Source organism: Poecile atricapillus, chromosome 17 (assembly GCF_030490865.1).
Source record: "Poecile atricapillus isolate bPoeAtr1 chromosome 17, bPoeAtr1.hap1, whole genome shotgun sequence".
Taxonomy (NCBI): domain Eukaryota; kingdom Metazoa; phylum Chordata; class Aves; order Passeriformes; family Paridae; genus Poecile; species Poecile atricapillus.
This window is the reverse complement of record NC_081265.1, coordinates 2,480,136-2,499,110: the sequence shown is the minus strand read 5'-3', so window position 1 is coordinate 2,499,110 and position 18,975 is coordinate 2,480,136. Positions and strand designations below refer to the sequence as shown.

At 44.2% G+C, this 18,975-nt stretch overlaps 1 protein-coding gene across 2 annotated transcripts; it reads left to right on the top strand.

Annotated features, from left to right (window-relative positions):
• The first annotated feature begins 386 nt into the window (after positions 1–386).
• Positions 387–17,269, top strand: PRKAR1A (protein kinase cAMP-dependent type I regulatory subunit alpha). 2 transcript variants are annotated; one of them, XM_058852432.1, is made up of 12 exons: positions 408–514; positions 1,479–1,542; positions 3,838–4,016; positions 9,128–9,301; positions 9,930–10,021; positions 10,205–10,266; positions 10,750–10,796; positions 11,318–11,476; positions 11,902–11,962; positions 12,227–12,348; positions 12,897–12,978; positions 14,727–17,269. In XM_058852432.1, exons 3-12 carry the CDS (start codon positions 3,840–3,842, stop codon positions 14,897–14,899), a joined length of 1,149 nt encoding a protein of 382 aa, XP_058708415.1. In that variant the 5' UTR covers positions 408–514; positions 1,479–1,542; positions 3,838–3,839; the 3' UTR covers positions 14,900–17,269. The 2 variants fall into 2 exon arrangements, with proteins under 2 accessions (XP_058708416.1, XP_058708415.1); XM_058852433.1 differs by lacking the exon at positions 1,479–1,542 and having other exon boundaries at positions 387–514.
• The last annotated feature ends 1,706 nt before the right edge of the window (positions 17,270–18,975 follow it).

Sequence of the window (18,975 nt, the reverse complement as noted above, 5' to 3'; positions counted from 1 at the left end):
TCCTCTCGGCCATTCCCGCTCCCCTCAGGGGATCCCGCTCCTCTCGCCATTCCCGCTCCCCTCAGGGGATCCCGCTCCTCTCGGCCATTCTCGCTCCCCTCAGGGGATCCCGCTCCTCTCGGCCATTCCCGCTCCCCTCAGGGGATCCCGCTCCTCTCGGCCATTCCCGCTCCCCTCAGGGGATCCCGCTCCTCTCGGCCATTCCCGTTCCCCTCAGGGGATCCCGCTCCTCTCGCCATTCCCGCTCCCCTCAGCGGACCCCCCCAGCCCGTTCCCGCCAGCCCCGCGCGCCTTAAAGCCGCAGGCTCCTCCCGCGCTGCTCCCCCGCCCGCTGCCGCGCCGCGCCCACCGTTGCCCCTTTAAGGTTACCGCGGCGACGGGCCCGGGCGAGAGCGAGGCGCATTGACGTCACGGCGGGCGGGGCCCGTCCGGCCGGTCGGTTTCCGGTGCCGCCGCTGCAGCGAGGCCGCGGCCGGGCCGGGACGGGCGGGGGGTCCCGGCGGAGCCGCCGCAGGTGAGCGGGGCGGGGGCAGCGGCCGGGCGGCTCCGGGGCAGCGGCGGGGCCGGGAGCGACGAGAACGGGGCGGGACGGGCGCGGAGCGGGAGGCTGCGGCCTTGGGGCGGGGCCGGCCCGGCCCGGCTGAGGGAGCGGGACCGGGGCCGCGGCTCCGGGGCTGCTGCGGGGACAGCGGCGCCTTCTCAGGCCGGTGTCCGAGAGGACACCGCGGGCTGTGCGGCCGCGCCCGGCGGCGCTTCCGGGCCTTTGGGCCGGTTGTGCCCCCGCGGCTCCGTGTCCCCCGCTCCGGGGGTACTCGGTCGGTGCCTCCCCGGTGGCCCCGGCTCTGGAGCGGCCGCAGCCCCGCGCTGCGTGAGGGCTGGGCTGGGCTGGGCGGGGCAGCCACGCCTTGGGGAGCTCGGGAGCGCTTTGGGAACGTGCAGAAAAAACCGGCTTGTGGAAATACCGGAGTTTTCATTTTGCCCGTGATACCGCATTTCCTGCACCGGTCTTGCCCTTCTCCCGTGGCCCGTGCCCGTGTCCGCTCACGGGGCGCAATTTGCGGGCGGTCACGGAGCCGCCGGCGTTCTCCGGCGCTGGTTAATTAGCGCTGACCTTCACCGTAAGGACTGGCAAAACAAAAGGAGTAACTGGAGAACTTCTCGGCGCTTTCTCAGCCCGTGGGAAGGCCACGCTTTGTGTTTATGCAACGCACAATACACGTGTGTATGTGTGTGTGTCCTTGAGCAGGGATTAAGTGTGATAAGAACGAAACCTTGTTAAAGTGTTGGTAATTCCATATTAACTCGAAGCCTTCTGTAATCTCCAGCAGCAGAAAGCGGAGGGGCACGTTGTTATGTTGCCTCTGGGCTCTGGGTTTTCCTGCTGCTGCCTCAGCAGGATAAAACCCATGATGTGACTTCAGTGACTTGTCATTTCTCAAAATTATTGTGACTGAATCCCTGTTTTTCCCTTTCAAAAGCTGATCCCGGGATCAACATATCTTACTGCATATAAATAAGCTGTTGCCACACTCCCTATACCAGGTAACTTTCTTTATATTTCATCCAAAAATGCCCTGAGAAAGTCTTTCCTGTTTAACTCTCACAATGTTAATTTTGCTTGTGAAAAAAATGACATGAAATGTATGTCTATATACATGTGTATGTAAAAAAATGTATTTTAAAATGGTTTTATAACCTTGTGGTGGGCTGAGCCAGGCTAGATGCTAAGCACCCACCAAAACTGCTCCATCACTGCCCTCCTCAACTCAACAACAGAAGGAAAATATAAGGAAAGGCTCCTGGACTGAGATAAGGGAGAGATCACTCACCACTTGCCATCATGGGCAAAACAGACTCTAACTGGGGAAATTGGTAATAAATTGAGCTAATTAAATTTGAGTAGGATAATGAGAAATAAAGCCAAATCTTACAAACATCTTCCTGTCCCTCTCCCTTCTTTCCAGCCTTAACTTTACTCCTGATTTTCTTTGTGTCCCCTCACCCCAGAGGATGGGGATTGCAGTCAGTTTGTTACACGTTGCTGCAGCTGCTCCATCCTGCTCAGGGCAGGACTCCTCACACTTTCCCCATGGGAGACAGTCCTCCATGGACTTCTCCAATGTGAGTCCTTCCTGCAGGCTGCTCTCCAGCCTGATTTCCCTGCCACGGTCACAACTCCTGCCAGGAAACCACTCCAGCACGGAATTCCCATGGGGTCACACTCTGTGCATTCCCCTGCTCCAGTGTGGGATCCTCCACAGGGTGTAGGTGGATCCCCAGGGGCTGTGGGTGGATCTCTGCTCCCCCAGGGGCTGTGGGTGGATCTCTGCTCCCCCATGGACCCCCAGGGGCTGTGGGTGGATCTCTGCATTCCCTATGGATCCCCAGGGGCTGTGGGTGGATCTCTGCTCCCCCATGGACTCCCAGGGGCTGTGGGTGGATCTCTGCTCCCCCATGGATCCCCAGGGGCTGTGGGTGGATCTCTGCATCCCCTATGGATCCCCAGGGGCTGTGGGTGGATGTTTGCTCCCCCATGGACCCCCAGGGGCTGTGGGTGGATCTCTGCTCCCCATGGACCCCCCAGGGGCTGTGGGTGGATCTCTGCATTCCCCATGGATCCCCAGGGGCTGTGGGTGGATCTCTGCTCCCCCATGGATCCCCAGGGGCTGCGGGTGGATCTCTGCTCCCCATGGACCCCCCAGGGGCTGTGGGTGGATCTCTGCTCCCCCATGGATCCCCAGGGGCTGTGGGTGGATCTCTGCTCCCCATGGACCTTGCTGGGCTGCAGGGCCCATCTGCCTCACCATGGGTGAGGCTGCCAGGGAATCCATGCTCCAGGGCCTGGAGCACCTCCTGCACAGACCCTGGGGCTGCAGGGCTGTTTTTCCCGGATATTCCCACTGTTCTGTCTGGCTGAAGCAGCCATTTCTCCTCTCTCCTTGAATACCTTGTCCCAAAGGCTCTGGCACTGTCACCTCGGCCAGTGGCAGTTTCATGTTGGAGCTGTTTGGCATTGGCTCTTTTGGGCATGGAAGAAGCAGCCAGCAGCTTCCCACAGAATCCCCTGTACCCCCTGCTACCAAAATCTGGAAGTGGAAACCCAGTACAAACTTGAAAGGGGGGAAAAATCTGCTTAGGAACATTTTTGAAAGTGGCATAGCTGAAGTGTTTTGAAAACCTGGCATCATAACAGATGTTTAAAGCTGTACTCTTCATTATTTACAGTTGAAGAGGTATTTTTGGGATTGCAGTGTATCCATGAAATAAGTGATGAGGTATGAAGAGGTTTAAATTACACAGGAGCTTTTTAGGAGCGATGCCTGTAATCCATAACTTCCGTTAGCAGACTCTGCCTTGACATTTTGGCTTTGGCTTCAACCTGAACATGTTTCACTTCCGAATACTGGTCATGCTTGGCCTCTCACATTTCCAGCTTCCACCCACCTCTCTCCTGGCCATCATCCATCCTCATGACCCCACACAGACCACGCAGCCTCCAGTCCTACAAAATCCTCAGTTGAACAGCAGGAGGTTCAGGTGGAATCTTCCCTGACTCGCAGCGCTCACAGGGCTTGAGCTGTTGAAGCTTTTTCAGTTCAACCAAATGCTTTTTCTTTTTTGTCTGTGGCTGTAGAGCCCCCAGAGTTTTGATTTCTGGTTTCTTTTCGGGTGCTAAATAAGTTCACAGCGTTTTCTTTAGCTTAGTTACTGCTCTGGTAGGTAAAGGTGGTTTTTGCTGTGGTATCAGTAAGATAATGCAGCATGACTTTGTTTTAGGCAGCAGCATCTTTGTTTCCAGTAGTTAGTTATTATTTAACCTCCTTCTCTTCCCTTCAGCAATGGCAGCTTCCAGCAGCAGCAGCAGCGAGGAGGAGCGGAGCCTCCGGGAATGTGAACTTTACATCCAAAAACACAACATCCAGCAACTGCTGAAGGATTGCATTGTACAGTTATGCACAGTGAGACCTGAAAGACCCATGGGATTCATCAGAGAGTACTTTGAGAGATTGGAGAAGGTAAAAATACAGAATGGCAGGGAAGGAGGGTGCAACAACTTGTATTTGAATGCATCTTTGTCACTTAGGGACTGAGCTACAGATTTGACCAGTTGTGTTGACTGTTTGAAATGGTGCTTTTGGAAAGCAGATCCTGTTTTCCAGTAGTTTGTGCACCTCTGTCATCCCAAAGGCTGTAGGACAGAACATAAAGTGACGAGGAGACTTATCCAGCTGGGATACAGGTGTGATCCCTGTTCAGTGCTTGCTCATGGGAGCTGATACACAGCATAGATGGTGTGTCTGGAGCTGGAGAGCTCTGGAGTTTGACCTTGCTGGATGCTGGTGAGGGCATTTGGATTCTTATATCGATTTCCAGTAATGTGGGTAGAGCACAGAAGTGGTGCCAGTGGTATTATCCAGGCCTAGCTGACGTCAAATGGAAGTATTTGCATTTTAGATCTGTGAAAGAGCAAGCCTGTTTCTGCCTTCTCTTGGGAATTCAGTGTTGGTGTCTCTCTTGTGTTTGTCCCGAGGCCCCTTTGGTGTTTCTGTTGTTGTTGGAAGCATTCTGGGATCTTGGGAAAGGAAAGCATTCAGAATTGAAACAGTGATTTCACACTCTTCTGACCTGTTAATTTTGTATATTGATATCTACGCAGGTAGGAAAAGGAGCTGCAGTGGAAATGGGAATAATAAAGGCTTGTGCAGAGGAAAGGTTGGATGCAACTGTACTCGGAACATGGAATTAGTAAATAATGCAGCTGTGACCTTGTGCAGCAGTTATTTGTAGGTGCTGCTCTCATTACTTGCAGTTAGATATTTATCTTTATTTTTTTGTTCTAGTGAGTTACTAATTGCTGATATAAAGAAGAGGGAAATTAACACTGAAGATCATAAATATGTCTGGTGGGAATTGTATTTTAATGGAAGTGTTCAGGATAAATAGTAGAAAATGACTGAGGGGTGCAGACTACCTGCTATAACTCATCATTTATTTGGGGAACATTTTGCTTATGAAATGAAGGGCTCTGACTTTTTTTTTTAGTGTGTATTAGCAACAAACCAATGACTAATGAGGTTCTTAAAAACCCTTGTCCCTGCCTGTTACAATGACTCCTTCCCCTCCCTGGATTCTTGAATTTTGAAGTACTGCTAGCTTGGGAATTTTAAAACATCACCACAGGTATCTATAGACAGAATTTTACCAAGTAAATTGCATTACTGTGCTTAGAATAAATCCTAAACCAATCCATATGTGGGGGTGTAAAATGGGATTATTTGGGTGCTTTTGTGCAGTGGATTTGTGGTCAACGTGCAGTATTTAGGAACTTAATTTGTTTTTTAGGATAACAAGTCCAGCTCTGAATTTAATGACATGAATATTGGAATTAAATAAGTTGATGATTTTATTCTGGTGCACATTGGTTCTCTGTGTACTCGGTCAGCCTACACTGAAGCTGAAAATAAAACTGGTTAGGTAATGGTTTTTTTTCCCTTAAATTGCTGTCACAATTTTGGTCAGGGTCTTTTTCTCATGGGTTCCAAGTGCCCTCTAGTGCAGCTGTAGCTACAAGTGAAGCTGGAGCATTTTTTTCTTGCCTCCTAGGATTCAAAACTTGCTGCAGCTTCCTCTGGGTGGTTTCCCCACTCAGCCTGGGCTGAGTTTAGCCAGGTAATGTGGTACCTCCACAGCTCTGAGATAACAGAGCAGTGAACATCCTGTGCTGGGCAGGAAACTCCTGACATCCGTGTCTGGAGAGCACAAATGCTCAGTAATGTTATTAACCAGCTCCAGCCCAGTCCTCAGCTCTGCTACAGCGAAAATGCCTGAAACTCACTCTGCTTCACCTCCCAAAATCATGTCTTTTACATCTGTAATAAAGCAAAGCAACTTTTCAAATTGCTTTCTAAATTTTCTTTTCTCTGACTGTATCTCTACCTCAGTTTTTTTTTATAAGATGGGTTTTTGAAGGAGCACCATTGAAAACCGAAGTGAGGCTGCTATTTTCTCTCTCATTCTCTTGACAAGTCATCTCTTCCACTGCACACAAACAGAGCTGATTCACTGGCATGTTATTAAAATATGTTGAAGAAATTTAAACATGCTTTAGAATTTCTGTTCAGAAACATTGAAATTGCTGCCTCCGAGATGGTAACAGCTACTATAGGAATTCAAATGTCCTCTTCTGGGTTATGAAAGCTGTTAGATGAATCTAATTACTACTCATTGATTGTATAAATGGTTTTATTTTATCTGTTTGTGGTGTGCTAAGGCCTCTGTTCTGTTTGCTGTGCAAACATGTCTGGTAATACCAATACCTGCTAAAAGCTCTGATAGCTCTCCAGTGCTGGGCTGGGCTGGGTAATGCAGCTTGAGCTATGGAAATTTAATGTAGGGATCATTATTGCAGCCTGCCAGATGAATCCTGGCTGTTGGACATGGCTGTCCTCTGGAATAAGTGCATGCTTGAAATATTGTGTGTGATGCAGTTATGTGCACATCAGGCTTTATAGAAAGCTGGAATTTAGAAGTGTGATGGACATGTAGTTACTGTCCCTGTTCCCCACCACCTGCCCTGCTCTGATATCTGAATGTTTTCCCATTTTACTAAATATTAAATTAAATTAAATTAAAAAAACGTTTCTTTTGCAAAACAAGCTAGTTTAGGAGGATATATAGTTTATGGCAGAACTTTTTTCAAATGCTTTCATAGCTTCTGAATGTTTGGGTTTTTAAAAATATTATATAAATTAAATATGAATTAACCAGAAGAAGTTGAGACTGTGTCTGCTGCAATGACAATTAGCAGGTTTTACAGTGTGCAGCATCATTCTGAAATTGTGAATGTCTTCTTCAGTAGCTTGATAGACTGAAATCTGAGTATGTGAAGTGTCATCACTTCAGTATTACTTATTATAATTGAAATGGACTTAATAAACTTTCATTTGTCAGGAAAAATAAGGCTTGCAGTTCGTGACTGACACTGAAAACTGTGAACTGCTTCATCAGCTGAAGGACCAGGATCAACACTTAGATGTAATAAATAGATGAACTTTATTCCTAAATCTTTCTCAAATCCTGGGAATGTTTATACTGATGAGTACAGAGCAAACTGAGTGTCTTTATCCATTATATGTTTAATGTGAGGAGCTTCTAGGCTTGAGCAAACACATTTTCCTCATAAACACTGGCTAAATCCAAAGGTATCTGAGAAGAACAAATGCCACGCTTTCTTTAGGTCCTGCTGTAATTTTTCTCTGATCTATTGGTTTAATAAATGGGGTTTAATGCCAGAAATTATAAAAGGTGTCTATTAAAAAGATGAAAACTGAGATTATAGGAGATGTCATGGCACAGGGTTGTTTTGCAGTGTGTAATATGAATATCTGGAGATTTATGGTTTAGTTGACATAGTGATGTTTGGAGCTCATGATCTTGGAGGTCTTTTTTAACCTCATTCTATGGTTCTATTCTGTGATTTGTCCCAGGGTCAAATGTGGGTCTGTGTATGAACTATTTAGAATAACTGGTGTATTTTAAATTAATACATTATTTTACCCACCTGCATCTTGTTTCTGTGTCCATCCTCTATCTTACTATACTAAAACAATAAATGTTAATATTATATTTTGGGTCAGACAGAAGTTACCAGTTATATTTTTTTGTGTTAATGCAGCTTCCTTCTCCCTGAGTGGGGCATTACCCTGAGGAGTCTCTTGAAGAGTGTTTTGATAACAACTCCCTCACTAAATGCTGCTGAAGTGCTTCAATCTCTGATCACAATATTTAATATTTTATGTGATACTGGAAAAACCCAGCAGCTGGTGTTCACTTATTTAAAAAGTGTCTTTTTTAACAGGCTAAGTATTTTGTATGTGAACAAACATGTTCTGTGGTTGATGGTGAGGCAGTTTACAGCAAACACTTATTACTGCTCAGGCTATTTTTAATTTCATCTCTGTTGAAACTTGTTCCTCTAAAATCAGAGGACAGAAACGAGTTTTAAATACATTTTGCTGCCATGGCTGGGAAATGTGGCACCATTTTATCAGTGGGCAAAGAGAAGGAAGTGAAACGTGAGGCGGAGGAGCTGCTTGGCTCTGGGAGAGGGGGAATGGAAACTCCCAGGAATGGTTATCCCATGGCCCTTCCCTCGGGCTGCTGCTGTTATCCAGAGCCTCGCTGCCCAGCTGGGATCAAGGACACTGGGACAAACCCAGCTTTTACAAGGGCTGGAGCTCTGGGAGAACAGATGAGTCCTTGTTCTTTTACAGAATGTCCCAAACCCCTTTTTCCTAATGCTGGGAAAGTCATTTGAGCTGTTATGATGTCAGTGCTCTGACTCCAGGGTTGGCTGTTTTGTTTTTAATCTGATTTTAGTTGATTGAGGTGAATATTTCGAAGAATCAAATTTCTGTGTGTCAAGTTAATTAGAATTTGTGTTATTGTAAGTACCCTGGTTTTCTACAGTATCACTACAACACAGTAAATAACTGAAGGAAATAAGGAAAACAAGTAACCTTGTGGAAGGTTTGCATGTGGTTTGCATAAAAAAATCCCCCTTTGGCCTCCAGCATCCTTCCTCCAGCTCTTTTGAAAGCAGCGTTCATGTTTCTTTCTCCTAAAATAAATGTTGGTTAATGAGTATCAAGTTGGTCCATGACTCAACCTCTTTCAAAAGCTTCTCATGTAACATGGATTTCTGAGGAATTGCTCCTCTGTCTTTCAACTCCATAAAGGCTTTAGCACCTCGCAGCTGAGGGGAGGAACTGGGGGTTTGCAGCTGGGGAAGTGCCTTCAGCCTTTGAGGAATGTCCTCATCACCTGTTGAGTACACTGGCAGAAAGTAAAATCAACTTGTTCACACTAATAGCTTAATAAATGAAGGATAACTCAATAAAATAAACACCATTGTGATGTGACTGGTAGGAATGAAAGGCACATCTACCACGTGTTTTGAAAGGCCTTTGATCTCTGATGCTGCAGTCTCCTGTTTGCCTTAATGTGGGAATAATGGTACACAGGAAGCTCCCTGGTGTTGGCAGGCTGGGCTGGAACATGATACACGACTGCTTTTATTTTTTCCCTTTGGATTATGTGACACAACCATGTCTTCCTTCCTGTTTAGGAGGAAACAAAGCAGTTGTTGAATCAGCTGAAGTCTGGTTCTCGCTCTGACTCCCGGGAGGATGAGATCTCCCCTCCTCCTCCTCTCAACCCTGTGGTTAAATATCGATCACGACGTGGGGCCATCAGTGCAGAAGTCTACACAGAAGAGGATGCTGCATCTTATGTTAGAAAGGTGCTCTGACTCCTAAACCTTGCTCAAAACTACAACCACAATCCAAAAGTTTATCTGAACCCACCTTCTATCCAGGGTATTAAATAACACCAAGCCCCTGGAGCCAGTTATGTCAAAATTGCTGTAAAAAAAGCAGACCTGTGTGTGTGGCTGTTTAACTGAGGACAGAATAACCTATCATGTAATTAAACCATTCATGTATTACTTAGACCTGTTCCCTTTGAAGTCATGTATATTTAGATGTGCATATATTTAGATATATTATATATAATGTGCTTCCAGTTATTTGGCAGCTGAAACAACATTTGGCCTAATGGCAGAGCAGGCTTGCTGCTGTTCCCAGGAAAACACAGGTTGAACAGATATTTGTCCTCTTGCAAAAAAACTTATAAACTGAGCATGGAATTATGCTTTTCAGTTGCATAAAATAATACAAGATTATATTTTCCTTGTGTTCAGACTGTCTGTAAACATTGACTATATTTGGGGTTGTATTTATAGTACTTGAAAGAAAATGGAAAAACTCAGCCAGTGTTTTGTAGCAAATTAAGTTGTTTATTTACCATGGGAAATGCAGAAATTTTTCATGAGAAAAATTAACCATTTGCTTTCTCTGATTGTCTCCTAGGTTATTCCAAAGGATTATAAAACCATGGCTGCTTTGGCAAAAGCAATTGAGAAGAATGTGCTGTTTACCCATCTTGATGATAATGAGAGGAGGTAGGAGGAAATCTTTGTGGGGTTAAGGTTTGTGGAAGTGCAGAGTTGAGAAGAACTAAATGTGTCACAAATCTGCAGTGGTCAGTGGAACCACAGAGCTCCAGGAGCAGCATTGATGGGTTGGGGGCACAGATGTGGGGAGTTGTGCAGGCTTTTGTCTGATTTTGGTGTCCTCTCCTTCAGTGACATCTTTGATGCGATGTTCCCTGTCACTTACATCGCAGGAGAGACTGTCATCCAGCAAGGCAAGTGACACTGTTTGCTCTGGGGATGGGGAGCTGGCTCTGCTATAGCACTCTTAGTTTGTGTTTATTTTTTAATATAAAAGCAGGGTCACTGCAGCCACACAATTTCTTGTTGTGTTCCCTGAAGCTCTTCATACTGAAGTGAGGTGTAGGAGCCACTGGAGGAGGATGTGGCTTCCTTGAGGAGATTATCTGTTGGGAATATTGTCCTTTGATGACTCTGTAGAAACGTTATGTCAATTTATGCATCTGGTTCACCTTTCCAGTAATCCTGGAATTGCTGCTGATCTCCTGGGTACCAGCAGATGTCCCCTTTCACGGGGCTGAGAGTAGTGTGAAATCAGCAAAATGTGATGTTTCACCCTGCAAACTGCAAAAATTTGTCAGCCTTGTTGGAGTCTAAACATCAAACTTGGCAGAGATGCCAGTTCTTTCTTAGTATATTCAGTTTAGTGTATATTCAACTTTTTTTCTCTTCTTTAGGTGATGAAGGTGATAACTTCTATGTTGTTGATCAAGGAGAAATGGATGTAAGCATTCCTGGTAGTTTATTAATGATATGTTCATTCTTGGCAGGAGAATATTCTGATATTTGTAGGCCTCTTCTACAGACCCTGCTTTTAGCAGCTTTTCTCATTTTAAGTTCTTACTTACAGAAGTTTGTTTTGCTCTGTAACAGCTCAGTCTGGCTGCACAGACTGAGTTTCAAAACAAATTATTTGGACACAATGCAGACATTTTAGGCATTCAGGGTAGAGTTGAGGTGTGGGGCAGGCTTTTAGAGCAACCAGACTTTTTATTTTCCAACCCAGCTCATTCATAGCTCTTTATGACACAGACCTTGTTGAAATGTTATTTCTCAGGAGTCTGTGCATGAGATGTAGAAGAGAATCCCTTTGTCAATGAAAACACAAACTGTGCTGGGGTTGGAAGCGTTGATAAAACCCTGAAATGATCTCCCTCAGTACAGATGTGAGAAGTTCCTTTTAGTCCCAAGGGAGCAGAGGGCTGCAGGAAGCTGAGGTGTGTCTGACCATGCTCTGCCTTCCAGGTTTACGTGAACAGTGAGTGGGCCACCAGTGTGGGTGAGGGTGGGAGCTTTGGAGAGCTCGCTCTCATCTACGGCACCCCCCGAGCTGCCACCGTCAAAGCCAAGACCAACGTCAAGTTGTGGGGCATTGACAGGGACAGCTACAGAAGGATCCTGATGGCAAGTATCCCTCAAAACCTGGATTTATGCTTTGGGGGTTATGTATCCTGGATATCTGTCCTTCTGCCTGTCCTTTGCTGGAGTTATTTATTCCAAATCCTGCTGTCTCTTCAGTAATCAGAAAGCTGATTACTCAACGTGCATCTCTCAGGCACAGGGCAAGGGGGAATCTTGCATTAGTGAGCAAAACAATGCCAATATTAAACTGAGCCCAGAGTGTAATAAGGCTGCAATAAATGCTGAGTACTTTAGAAATGTTGCTCAACTGGAATATTACTGAGAGAACTCAATTTCAAAACATTTCATCTTGTGGGTTTGGGGTCTGTGAGACAGAACACTGTGTGTCTGGTTAAATTTGTTTGTGTCTGGAGTTTTTTTTAGAGTAGAAAGAAAAATTACTTTGTGTTCTTTCCTTTTTTTAATAGGGAAATACTTTGAGAAAGAGAAATATGTATGAGAAGTTCCTTAGTAAAGTATCTATATTGGGTAAGTGAAAAGATTTTTGTTCTGGAGTGGAATCAATTGCCACATTGTAATGAAGCTATTATCCAGCATTATGATGATTACAGGCTGTTGTGGTAATTCATCACAACTGCTTCTCTGCATCAATCCAAAAGAACTGTAATTCAAGTCTTGATCACTGATGCATAAATGCAGCCAGAAATACACTGACCTCTGTATAAATACAGAGCAAAAGGTGTAATTTGTGCCTTGAGAAGACACTCCAGTAATGAGCTCTTAACTCTATAGAATCTCTGGACAAGTGGGAGCGTCTGACTGTGGCTGATGCCTTGGAACCGGTACAGTTTGAGGATGGGCAGAAGATTGTGGTCCAGGGAGAGCCAGGAGATGAGTTCTTCATTATCTTGGAGGTAAGCAAGTTCAAAATTAAAAGCTCAGGACTTGACTGTTTTTATTGTGTCCCTAAGCAGGCACTTGGAGAAGAACAAAACTTAAGAATGTACTTCTGGAAAGTCACTGAAGAAACATCATCTTGCTGGACATGCAGTAACCTGGATTTAGTTTTGTTGCTTTCACAAATGATAATTCCAGGAAAAATATAACAAGTTTCTGACTAAAAGCAGTTTATCTTTTTGAGAGTGGAGACCTGTTCTAGTGTTGTCATTGTCTTCTGTCTGTTGATTTGTGTTTTTTCTGGGATTTTTGCTACTTATACTATAATATTTGTATTGTTATGAGGAAAATCAGGAGGAAGTCACTGCTGTGGATATGTAAATGTCCAAGATGTTTTATGCTTAGAGAGGAGCAGTTAGGTGAACTGTGCAAAGACTGTGAAGTGATTGTTTAACTGAGGCATTGTAACAGTTACTTCAGCAAAGCAAAGCTGATTCTGTGTGAAATTCAGCGTTTGGAGTGATGCTGGAAATTGCAGTTGTTTGACTGCTGTCATTTATTGAAGGGCACAGCTGCAGTGTTACAGCGCCGGTCAGAAAATGAGGAATTTGTTGAAGTGGGCAGACTGGGACCTTCTGATTACTTTGGTGAGTTATGCTGTGATAACTGTGGCTGCAGACACCACTGTCACCATTTTGTCTGTGCTGTGTCGATGGTAGAGATAAGATGGATTTGCTTAATTACTGTTTTGGACTCCAGTGGTTGCTCTCAGTGTCGGGTGAGTATCAGAGTCACTTGGCACTCAGGTGTGCACTCAGGTGTGATTGTTCCACACTACTTCACTGTAAAAGATGATTTGGCCTGACCTCCCTGCCCTGAGCAGAGCTAAATTTGAAATGACATTGTATTCCTCAGTGCTGTGTCCAGTTGAGTTTCCAGTGTCTCCAGGGATGGAGATCTGACAGTCTCTGTGGGCAATTTCTTTCTCTGTCTAACCAGCCCTGTTGTGGAGAGGTTTCTTCCTTCATGCTTGACAAGAATTTCCTGTTCTGCAGCCTGTTGCTTTCTCTGTCTTTCCCTGTGCAGCCTGGGTTTGTCTTTGTAGTCACTCATTACACAGCTGAAGGCAGCAGTAAGATTAGAAAATTCCTTCCTTGGCCTTCTGTTCTCCAGGTCAGAAAGGAACCTGGTCAGAACCTGCTGTTTAATGCTTAAATACAGCCCTCTCCCTCTCAAAGCCCCTAACATTTTTCTCTCTTTCCTCTTGCTGAAACTTTTTGGTTGTCCGTGTTTTCAGCTCTGTAGATGATGTAAGCAGCAAATCCTCTGTTGCAAGGCCTGAGTTGGGATGGACTCGAGTGCATGGGCTCTGCCCAAAGCTTGGCTCAGATCTGGGACTAGACTTCATTCTGTGTCATTTCATATTTTCTGATATTTCCCTCTGTGTTCTCTTGAGTTTCCCACTCTAAATATTATCACAGTCATTGTGTTCAGGTGCTTCAGACCTTTCCCTCAGGGGTTTAATTCTCCCTTAGAACATCTTTATTCTTTAGCAAGACTCTCTTTTGGAGGCTGCCAGGTTTCAGGTGTTTTAATTGAGCACAGAGGAAAAGTTTTCCTCATTTCTTTTGAGCATCCCTTTTGATAATGCAGGCAAAAGTGTTTTCCAAGGAACACCGAGTTCTTTCCTCAGTCCTGAGTGTGGAAAGAGCTCAAATCCAAAACCCCAGAGTTGCTGCTGTTGTTGCTTCCGTGCTTGTTGTAGGAATGTTGGGGGTTGTTTCTGTTGCTGATAACAGGGGCTTGTTGAGACCTTGTTTTCCAAATATGTTGTTCAGCAGTTGGAACAAAGCTTTTGGCATGTTTGTGCAAAAGTTAAGAAATGGGGATCCAGTGGGACTTGAAAATTCTCCTTTTCCACAGCCCCATGACAAAGTCAGAGTCTTGATTCTGGCCAGCAATGGGTCAAAGGCTTCTGTCTGGTGCCTGAATGTTTTATTTGTTTGTTTACTTCAAAACCATGCTCTTGTTGCCATGAGTTTCCTAGAAACACCAGAATTGAGCAGTACTATTAGAAAAAATAACTACTTGTTGGCTAGGGAAATTACATGGTAAATTGAAACATGACCTTTCCTCATAGTATTGAAAATTGTTTAGGCTTTTTTTTCCAGAGAGTCTTGAATGTGGTCAGACTTTTTAATAACAAAATCATCAGGTAGGTTTGTTTTTTTTTTAACTGCCTTCACAGTTGCTTTTCATGTAATTACTGGCTACTTGTTCTGAGTAGTGCTAAAGCCTGAATTACCTTCTCTGCAATTTAAAGCAGAGAAGGGTCATTTCTTTGCCTCTTTCTCCCATTGATTGGTAACTCAGTTCCCTGTTTGTGCTGTCCCAGGTGAGATTGCTCTGCTGATGAACCGTCCTCGTGCTGCCACCGTCGTGGCTCGTGGCCCCTTGAAATGCGTGAAGCTGGACCGGCCCCGGTTCGAGCGTGTGCTGGGTCCCTGCTCGGATATCCTCAAGAGGAACATCCAGCAGTACAACAGTTTTGTATCACTGTCTGTCTGAAACCTTCCTCCCTGTCCAAGCCATGCTTCACGAATGCAGACTGCTTTCTTCCCCTTGTGCAGAGCCACTGGCATTTGCAGCTTCCTGTCCTGTTAAAAAAATAAAAAAAAAGAGAAAAAAAAAAAAAGGAAAAAAATAAGAAAAAAAAAAAAGAAAAAAAAATAATAAACTGCTTATCATGGCACTGTCATTAATTTAGAGCATATTATTTCTGTGCTCTCTGTCCCATTAAATTAATAGAAAAAGTTCAGTGGAGACGTTTGCTTCTCTCTGTGTCCAACTCAGGCCAGTGCAGCCTTGCTTCAGCGAGGGAGAGACCTCCTGGCACCACGCCATTGCCATAAAGTGAGGAGGTGACAGTAAAAGAGAGGGGAAAAAAAAGTTCTTTTAAAGGTGTTTCTCAAATTATTGGGCAGATTTTAAGGCTGTGGTCATCACCTGCTGTATTTCTTTTCACATGAGAGCTACCCTTGTAATTGAGCTTGGGGCTTGGGGTTTTCTGGGTTTCATTTTCATTTTCTGGGTACTGTAATCCTGGGTTCAGTCGTGAGGCATCAGCTGCTAAGAAAGCCACAGTTGGAATTTACCAGTATAATTGTTCCTGTGTCTGCTGGTTTAAGATTGCTTAGTTCTGTTCTTGTCAAGTGTAAATCAAAAGCTTTCCAGGTGAATAGTTCTGGTGAACTACTGCAGTTGTTGATCCATTTGCTGACTTGCCGCAACTGATCTTTTTCACTGGTTCTTTCTCCAGCCATAGATTTGCCATTTAAAACTCTTTCTGTTACAAGTGGCAAGTACCAAATGCTCCATGAAATGCCTGACTTTGGTCTCTAGTACATAGATTGGTGTAAGAATGGTGCAGCTGTCCAGCTGTTGGTACTGTTTGAGTGCTTAGATTGGTGTAGAAGTCAAAAGCAAACATTTGATTTTCCCTGTGACTTGTTTCATTAATCCTCAGTTGACTTTTAAAAAATCACCACCAGTTCAAGTGACCCTTTGTTACCAGGGGAAATAAATGCTGAGTGTTTTGGCCAGTATCAGTTGCAGGTGACAAGATTGCTGGTCTGTAAATCTCCATTATTCATGATAGAGAATGTGAGGCAGAAAAACCGAATGTTTGAACTTTCCTGCAACACTCAGTTGTTTTAAGTTTTTAGAGCTGTCAGTTCATCATTTTAAAAATGGTTCACTATAAATCTAGGTCAAAACCAAAAGGTGCATTCTCTTTTCTTGCTTATGGAATTTCCACCACACTCATTTCATCCTTTTTTTTTTTTTTTTTTCCCAAGTTCAATCTGTTGCGGAGTCTTAAATGTATTTCAGTATTTCCCAGCTTTGTGTTCCATTACTCTGTGCTCACCAAGACTTCCCAAAAGTTTTTACTGAATTCCACGGTTCAATAAGTGTAGGCAATTTTTAAGGTTTCCTTTAAACTGTAATTTATATCAAGTAGCATAGGTTTGTATTTGGGAGTGACAGCAAGCAGTTTGGCATTTGTTGTGCAACTACTTTAACGATGGAGCCCTCGTTTTATTTCCTTTCTGAGGTGGAGTGGATGCAAATCCAACGTTTTCCCACGCATGGAGAGAATCAGGAAGAGTCTGCTAATTGATGCAGAATAATACTGAAGGTATCAAGCCTTTACAAAAGGTTTCAGGCTATTTCTGAAACTGAAATCCCAAGAAGGGGATTGAAATGCTTGTGGTTTGAGTTCTCTATTCAAGAGATGCTGAATAGAGGATTTCTGCCAGAGTCCTTAAGGAATAAGCAAATGCTACCTTTTTTTTTTGTTGTTGTTCTTTTGTTTTGGGTTTTTTTGGGTAAAACTTTTTTTCTTAAGTTTTGACTCTGCAGGTTTTTTTTCTTCATATGTGTTCTTTGTGTTACATTAAAGCACCAAAAACTGTGTAAACCAGTTAGAGCTCCACAAAAAAATGCACATTTTTTTAATATAAGGCTTTCTAATCAAGTTTCACTACTGCATCTTTTTAGCTTGCTGTTTACTCCCTTTTGTAGTTTTACCTACAAGATTTTAAGATAAATCAGCTAAGTCTGAGTTAAATATTAAACACAGTTATAGCTTTACCTTTGTGTGCAATTTCAATATGTTTGAAACCACAATTGGCATAGTTTTGCCTTAGCTAACATTCAGGGCTTTAGAAGTAATTTTTTGCTAGTCTATCTTCAGCAAATTGATGAAGTCTATTGCCCTAGGAAGCTATAGTCAACCAGAGGACCATTTTTGTATTGTTACCTGACTCTATAAGTCTGATTTACTGTATGTGCTAATATATTATATTATATTCCTTTTGTTATAGATTGTCCTAATGGCAGGTAAAGCAATAAAATGATTTAAATTCTTAAATGCAATCAGCCTCTTTTATTTTATTCCCTGCCCCTACATCATGTTTTCCTTTGGCTGTAGAGGATGAGTTATGAATGAGGCAACAGAAAATAAGCAGCTTAATGGATTAGCTTGGTGTAAACTCCAGAGGGGTGAGTTCAGGTCCTGGTTCCCACCTGCCAGCCTGGGAATTCCTCTGCAGTTGTACCTGTGTCCTGTTTGGCTCCTGGCAGCTTGTGCTGCTTTCATCTCTCCCCAGGTGTTTATTCCCAGCCACGACTTTTGGAGCTCTGGAGTTTGTGTTTGTTGGCTGCTCCCATCTCTGCAACCCTTTAATGAGCATGTGATGGTGAATAATCTGTGGGAAGAGGAGGATTTTCAGGTGGGATGAAGTAGGAAAAAAATTTAAAGAGTGACCTGAAGCAGCTCAGACTTGGATGTGTTTTACACCCAGCTCCAAGAAAGCTGAATCACCCAGCTTTGAAGGTCCAGTAAAAACATATATACCTTGTAAAGGAGAATAAAAGTAAGAACTCTGTTAGTCTACCAGCCATGTAAATATCCATGAGTTAGTTTCCTTAGCCCTGCCTTCCCTTTCCCAATCCCCTCCACTGAAAAAAACAGGCTGAAAACAGAACTTTGATGACCTAAAGTGAAACTTCAAACCCTCCACTTCCAGCTTTAAAACGATAAATACATACTCTGTAGCAACAACTTTAAATTAAGCTTATCTTCTGTTGCCATGTGCTTCCTGTTGAAGCAGCAGTCAGTCACCATTCCATGACAAACGATGGAATTAATTCTGGGTTTGGCCTGTGTGGGGAGAGCACAAGAAGTCACCGGTAGAGGGAGATAAAACTCTGGGAATTCCTTGTCCTGGACAGAAATAACCAACGGAGCAAAGATGCTGAGAGGGAGTCAAATCCTCTTATTTTCCTCTGTTCTCTGTCCACAAGAGGAAAAAAGTCCCAAGAGTAAAAAGGTCAAGAGTCTGCTTGAGACTGTTGAAAAGTTGGAAATGCAAGGGCTTGTCTAAACCACAGTTTGGGAGAGACTAAAGGAGCCTGGAGTGGGGTTTTGGTGGGTTTATGTGGGATTTCTGCTCACCTTTGTGGCCCCAGAATACTGGAGGAATTTCTTTGCTAAGAAACACTCCAAACTTCCTCAAACACACAAATGGGCACCTGTAGGACACACTCAGAACTTCACCTCTGCTGTGCTTTTGCAGTTTGGAGCCAGCACTGTCAGATTATTGTGGAGTTAAATGTAAAAGGAAGCACCAGCACAATCCCCTGTGCAAAGCAGCTGTGGCCAAATGAGCTTTGTTCCTTCCTTGCATCATCCAGGCTCTTGTTGGAGTCACTGAGCTCCCTTTAGGTCAGGCAAAATTCCAGCCCATGGGAAGAAAATGAGCCAGTGGTGGTGCAGCAGGCTGCTGGATCCTGTTAAAATGCTGCCTGGCAGCTTCTGTGCAGGGATTTGGGGATCCTCTGGAAGGTCTGCAGTGCTGTAGGTGGGTTTTGTTTCACTTAAAGGTTAGTTCAGAACCAGTTTCTGGTAGATTGGTTACAGTGTGGGGTTTTTGTTGGCTTTTTTTCTCCCCTTAAGGATGATAAATTATCAACAGAGTTCTCAACTGCTTTCCCCAGGCTGCCAAAAGGCTCAGTGTACTAATTCCTAATAGTCAGAGGAAAAAGCTATTAAAGAGAGCTTCACTAATCCAGTTATTCTT

Excerpts from the sequence above, each read along its gene's own strand:
- PRKAR1A (XM_058852433.1), top strand. The coding sequence starts at position 3,840 with ATGGCAGCTTCCAGCAGCAGCAGCAGCGAGGAGGAGCGGAGCCTCCGG. Across the intron at positions 10,797-11,317 it reads TTGATCAAGGAGAAATGGAT|GTTTACGTGAACAGTGAGTG; the intron begins GTAAGCATTCCT and ends TCTGCCTTCCAG. Across the intron at positions 11,477-11,901 it reads GCTACAGAAGGATCCTGATG|GGAAATACTTTGAGAAAGAG; the intron begins GCAAGTATCCCT and ends TTTTTTTAATAG.